This window comes from Eulemur rufifrons, chromosome 7 (genome assembly GCF_041146395.1).
Source record: "Eulemur rufifrons isolate Redbay chromosome 7, OSU_ERuf_1, whole genome shotgun sequence".
In the NCBI taxonomy this organism is placed as follows: Eukaryota; Metazoa; Chordata; class Mammalia; order Primates; family Lemuridae; genus Eulemur; species Eulemur rufifrons.
Window position 1 is genome coordinate 274,817,320 of NC_090989.1, and position 6,341 is coordinate 274,823,660.

A 6,341-nucleotide genomic window follows, 5' to 3' on the forward strand; every position below is an offset into this window, starting at 1 on the left:
CTTTCTGACCATTAGTATTTTTTAATTGCATGGTAAAATATAACAAAAAATTAAAAGGAAATAAACCCACAATAGTACAATAAAGGAACAATACAAAGATAGAGAAAAGTAAAAGTAAAAACTTAAAAGACTTATGTAAGAAAATATTTTTACCGCCTATCCCCCCAAGTCAGAGCTCCAGGCAACGTATGTAACCTGAACTTTTGTACCACCATAATAAGCTGAAATAAAAAAAAAAAAAACACCTCTGCTAGAGGAAACTTGTTTGTTGAACAAAATAAATAAATAAATAAATAAAAGAAAATATTTTTAGAAAGAGAAAAGTACGGAATTAGAAAAATCCTCTAAATAAGAAAATTAGCTAAAATATGTATCTCCCCTTCCCTCTCTTCCTCCATTATTTCCCTCTTCAAATGTTTGCAAAGACATTCAACAGCTACAAATTAGGGTTTTGTTTTCAGTCATATATTGAAATGTGAAGAATTTTGGAGGATCAGTCTTAACAAACAGAGAGAAATTCGTTTGGGACATATTTGCGGGAAAAGGATTAGTTTAAAGCAGTATTTATGAGATGAGAAAGTGGAGAAATGAAGCTTCCTAGGAAGGAGGAGGACTAGAGAGGAAGAATATTGTGATTTAAGCAGATGCTGGGCCACTTGGTGGGCCGTGATCAATGGATGTAAGCCTTGTCTCACATGGGTCAAAACTGCCAGCCTCCCACAGCTTGGTTGTTTGCCAAGAGCCAGGAGAAACCAGGTCCCAGTGGGGCAGATTGCACTTGTGGGTTTAAGAGGGTGCTGCCTAGGACCTCTTCTTGCCCATGAGCTTCCTCAGGCCCTGTTTCAGGTCTTTGTTTCTCAGGCTGTAGATAAAAGGGTTTAGCATGGATGACAAAACTGTGTAGACAATTGTTGCCATGTGGTCCTTGACAGTGTAGGTGGACATGGGCTGTAAGTAGACGTAGAAGATGCTTCCATAAAAGAGCGTTACCACGGTGAGGTGAGAACCACAGGTGGAGAAGGCTTTGCGTTTCCCAGCCGCAGAGGGAATCTTGAGAACTGTTACAAAGATTCGCACATAGGAGAAAACAATGCATAGAAACGGAGTCACTAATACAATAGGTCCTTCTGTCATGATCACAATTTCATTGACAAATACAGAAGAGCAGGACAATTTCAGCAGAGGGTTGAGGTCACAGAGAAAGTGATGGATAACGTTGGAGTCACAGAAGATGAGAAGATTCAGCAGAAGTGTGTGCAGGAGGGAGTGGAGGTGAGGAAATGAGCAGGAGAAGGCCACCAGGAGGACACAGCGGTGGTGGCTCATGGTGGTGACATAGTGGAAGGGGTCACAGATAGCCACATAGCGATCAAAGGCCATGACTGCCAGCAGGCAGCTGTCAGTGTTGCCCAAGGCATAAAGAAAATACATCTGTGTCAGACACCCCGCATAGGAGATAGTCTTCTTTTCTGACAGGAAGTTCATCAGCATCTTGGGGACAACAGTTGTTGTGAAGCAAATGTCAGTGAAAGACAGAAAACTCAAGAAGAAATACATGGGGGTCTGGAGCTGGGGGTCAGAGCGGATGGCCAAGATAATGAGTAGGTTCCCTGTTAGTGTGACCAGGTACACAGTGAGGAACAGGACAAAGAGCGGCTTTTGGTCCTCAGGCCGGGAGGAGAGTCCCAGGAGGATAAATTCAGAGACGCTGCTGGTTTGGTTGATTCTTTCCATTGACGTGGGCCCAGTTATACACAAGAAGTTTTGTTATATAACAGGCTGATTTCATAATACAAATCACGAGAACTTAGCAAGTCTTTGCTTCCTCAGTTTGGTCACATTAGCTGCTGTACTAATCGTGGGACAGCCTGTCAACCTCATATGTTTGACCATGGTGTGGTCCTCTCTTCCCAAATCCATGGGCCTCACAAGGGCCTGATATTGAAATCTGGGGGGACAGAGAAGAGTTTTACTTAAGAAACCATCAGAGGTGGACCTCTCTGATTCAGATTCATTAGTTCCTATTCTGTGGAGAACACTGTTCGCCTTCTGGGGACATAGCAATAGTGCACATGGATCACTTATGGGGCTTATGTTCTAGTTGGGGAGATACACTACAAAATATGTAGTATAATAGCAAGTAGGGATGCATTTGTGAACAAAATAAAGCAGTATTTGGAGATGGAGATGGATGGGGAGTAAAGGTGGAACTGTTTGAGATAGGGAGGTCACAGGACACTCATTCTCTTTTTTTTTTTTTTTTTTTTTGAGACAGAGTCTTGCTCTGTTGCCCAGGCTAGAGTGCCATGGCATCAGCCTAGCTGACAGCAACCTCAAACTCCTGGGCTCAAGCAATCCTCCTGCCTCAGTTTCCTGAGTAGCTGGGACTACAGGTGTGCACCACTACTCCCGGCTAATTTTTTCTATTTTTTAGTTGCCCTGCTAATTTCTTTCTATTTTTAGTAGAGACAGGGTCTCGCTGTTGCTGAAGGGGGTCTCGAACTCCTGACCTCAAGCAATTCTTCTGCCTCGGCCTCCCAGAGTGTTAGGATTACAGGTGTGAGCCACAGCACCCGGCCAACACTCATTCTCTATCAAAGCAAATTCAGTTGTGTCACGCTAAAGTTTATCTTTGCATTGTCTTGTAAAAAGGGCAAATGTAGGAGGAATGTTGAACTCAGTTGGACAGAGTGATTTTTTTTTCTGCTGGGCACAGAATGAGAGATTCATCCTCCCTAGCTCATGACATACTATCATCATCAGTCTGCACAAGTCTCCCCTTTTTGTAAATTGTTTTTCCCTTCTTTAGTCCCCTGACCTAAACCGCATTTGTACATAAAGGGCATCCATTGTTAAGTATAAACTTTATGTTTTTCTAATTCATCTTTCACATGTTTATCCAAAAATATCTATGCATAACATGTTAATTTTTTATACATGTTTTTCCCAGTCACATCTAGTTACCTAGCAATAGAACATCAAAGTGGCCTCCATTTCTTGCTACTACAAAAAACTCTGCAGTGAAAGTTCTTATATCAGCAAAATGTTAAATTTTTAGAGTAAGCCAATTCATCCATACCTGTGAACAGACATATTACAAAGAAATTTTCAAGCATTTTAAAATCTTGGGTATTTATCTATTGCTGGCTATCATAAAAATCTCTATAGCGAACATGCTCGCATCACCAAGATGTTTAAAATAACTTCTTTAGAGACAGCATATTCTTTTGTACATTGTGAATGGACCTGATACATTGGAATTTTCACATACTTAAAAACGTTGGTTATTTACATATTAAATTGTTTAAAAATTAAATGCCTATATTTGTATTGTAAGTTACTAAGCATTTTTAAATGTCATTTTTCTAATGTGTAAAATCAAACACAAATATCTACATTGTCATGAGGATTGAATGAGATAACATATTTAAAGGACTTAGAAGAAGGACAAATATACCGTAAACCTCAGAAAAAGCTGTTGTTTACCTAAGTGCATATATAGGAATAACATTCATCGGGTGTCGGGCAGATGGGAGAGGGGAGGAGGGGATGGGTATATACACACATAATAAGTGCAATGCGCACTGTCTGGGGGATGGACACGCTTGAAGTTCTGACTCAGGTGGGGCAAGGGCAATATATGTAACCTAAACATTTGTACCCCCATAATATGCTGAAATAAAAAAGAAAAAAAGAGAAAAAGCTGTTGTTCACTATCAACCTCAGTGTCATCTTCCCTTGTCTGCTATCCCTGGATGGTGTCCAAATTAATTAATTCACATGCTTGAGATAGCATATCCCTTACTGCCTGTGAGACTAATTTCATGATTTTTTAAAGATTTTATAGAAGAAATATTTGTTTATGCATTAAATGATTTGAGTGAATCAGTAATTAAGGTCTGTAAGAATAACCAATATTTATTGAAAAATTGTTAGTATCAGGTACATGATAGGCATCTCACTAAATCTCATAATAAGGGATTAGGAGGCACAAGTGCTTACTATTAGCATTTCACAAGCACAAGGCTTAGAAAGGTGAAGTAATTTTGGTTGGGCGCGGTGGCTCATGTCTGTAATCCTAGCACTCTGGGTGGCAGAGGTGGGAGGATCGCTTGAGGTCAGAAGCTCGAGACCAGCCTCAGCAAGAGCAAGACTCCATCTCTACTAAAAATAGAAGGAAATTAGCAGGGCAACTAAAAATTGAAAAAATTAGCCGGGCATGGTGGCGAACATCTATAGTCCCAGCTACTCGGGAGGCTGAGGCAGGAGGATCACTTGAGCTCAGGACTTTGAGGTTGCCATGAGCTAGGCTGACGCCACGGCACTCTAGCCTGGGCAACAGAGAGAGACTCTGTCTCAAAAAAAAAAAAAAAGGCGAAGTGATTTGTTCAATGTCACTAAGGAAGTGAATAGTAATGAGAGTTTGAACCCCAAACTTCCTTACACACACACACGTGCATGATTGTGATATATATATCATATATATGTGTGTGATGTGGCACTATGTTTTCCTTATTTTGATAATTTTCTATTTGAATTACCCCTCCCCCACCAAACACAACTGACACACTTTCTCGTCCTATGTTGGGAATCTACCCTTGTAGTTGCTAGAGAGATGACTTATCTTTCTGTGTTGTACAGATGGTGGGATTTGAAAAATTCAGTACCTGTGAGTGGCCACAATCAGGTGGGTAAAATGGGCCGTGCGTGGCTGGGGCTGTCAGGGCCCGTCTGGGTGTGTAGTTGTGGTGGTGCAGTGGACAGTGCCCTGCACTTGAGACAGAATATGTGGGTTTGATTTGTCCTCTATCACCTGCTCACAAGCTGATTCTTGATCTTTTATGAATAGCTAGTGAGAGACCATGTCTGAAAAGCAGTTTGTCAAACACAGATTATTATTCAGAAATGAATCATTCACGAAAGGGCTGCCTGGGGAATGCAAAACCAAAAAAAGGAGTGGAGATTGGGTTGAGGTTGGATCAACCTAGACTTGGCTCAAGTCTAGGCTGCAGGCATGAGGATCACCCATGCTTATGACCAGAGAAAAGGAAGACGGTTTTAGATCTGAGAATCAGGGAGAATGTTTCTAAAGGCATGGGGTGAGTGTGTGAAGCTGGGAATACAATAGGTTTTTTTCTTTTATACTGATGGGGTTTTTCTTCCCCCAAAACGTGTGGCATCGATGGCTGAGATGTCAAGTTGGATGGACCTAAAACCCAAAACCAGGTGAACATTTCAGTTGGACCCTATGACTTAATAGTTCACGAAATATTTGAAACTATCAGTAAGGGAAGAGGAAGTGCCAAACTGGGTTGGAGAGGCCAAGTGGGTGGGCAGCACTGAGGCTCACCTCCATATCCAGAGGTTTTTCTTTGCTTCCAAGTTTCTCCAGAAGCCGATCTTCTGCACAACATCTGTGAATTAATTCCAAGTCTGCTTCTCAGCCAAAGCTCAGCTTCCTCACGTTTCTCCTCTGAACTTCTGGGCCGATTAGCAAGGAGAACAGGAAAGGAGGGAAGAACTGCTACACTGCCCTCACGGGATAGCATATTCCCCTTCCCTGGCCTCAAATCCCCATTTCTTTCCTAACCTCTGGTCCTTTCCAAGCTCCACATCTCAGCAGGTGGAGATACCCTGAATCAAGTGGCAAAAACTCTCTTGATTGTAGAAACTCAGTCATTTTCATGTGTTTGAGTTCTGTCCTCCTTGCCTCTGGGGCCCTTGTTAGGCTGAAAGAGTTGTGGTGCACTGACCTCTCAGGGGGCTTTGTCCTGTGATCTGTTTAAGTGGAGAAGGCAGGATGGGAATCACAGTTAGCAGGGCTGACTCCAAGGAGACAGAGGATCCCTGAGGTTTCCTGTTGAGATGTTGGGACTAATTTCAGAGCTTCTTAACTTCACTGCAACATCTCAAGGGCATGTTTTTGTTTCATCGAGTAATGGTTATCAAGGGTGGATAAAAATTTATGTGGGTGAATATTTTTATGTGTGGCCATTCTAATGGGTGTGTAGTGGTATCTCCCTGTTTTCTTAATTTAAATTTCCCTAATGACGTGAGACGGAGCATGTTTTCATATGCTTATTTTCCATCTGTATATATTTTCCATCTGTCTATTAAGGTCTTTGGCCCATTTTTTAATTAGGTTGTTTGCTTTCTTATTGTTGTATTTTAAGAGTTATTTGTATATTTTGGATAACAGCCTTTATCAGATATGTTTTTTGCAAATATTTTCTTCCAGTATGTGGCCTCTCTTTCTATTCTTTTAACATTGTCTTTCACAGAGCAGAAATTTTTAATTTCAATGAAGTCCAGCTTGTCAATTCTTTCTTTTATCGATCATG

The 6,341-nt window shown here is 41.3% G+C and overlaps 1 protein-coding gene across 1 annotated transcript; it reads right to left on the reverse strand.

Moving 5' to 3' along the window:
- Window positions 1-386: 386 nt before the first annotated feature.
- LOC138387546 (olfactory receptor 1L8) lies at window positions 387-5,500 on the reverse strand. Its single transcript, XM_069474633.1, has 2 exons — window positions 5,351-5,500; window positions 387-1,948 (listed from the first exon to the last, which is right to left on the reverse strand). Exon 2 carries the CDS (start codon window positions 1,732-1,734, stop codon window positions 802-804), a length of 933 nt encoding a protein of 310 aa, XP_069330734.1. The 5' UTR covers window positions 1,735-1,948; window positions 5,351-5,500; the 3' UTR covers window positions 387-801.
- Between the last annotated feature and the right edge of the window lie 841 nt (window positions 5,501-6,341).

Excerpts from the sequence above, each read along its gene's own strand:
- LOC138387546 (XM_069474633.1), bottom strand. The coding sequence starts at position 1,734 with ATGGAAAGAATCAACCAAACCAGCAGCGTCTCTGAATTTATCCTCCTG.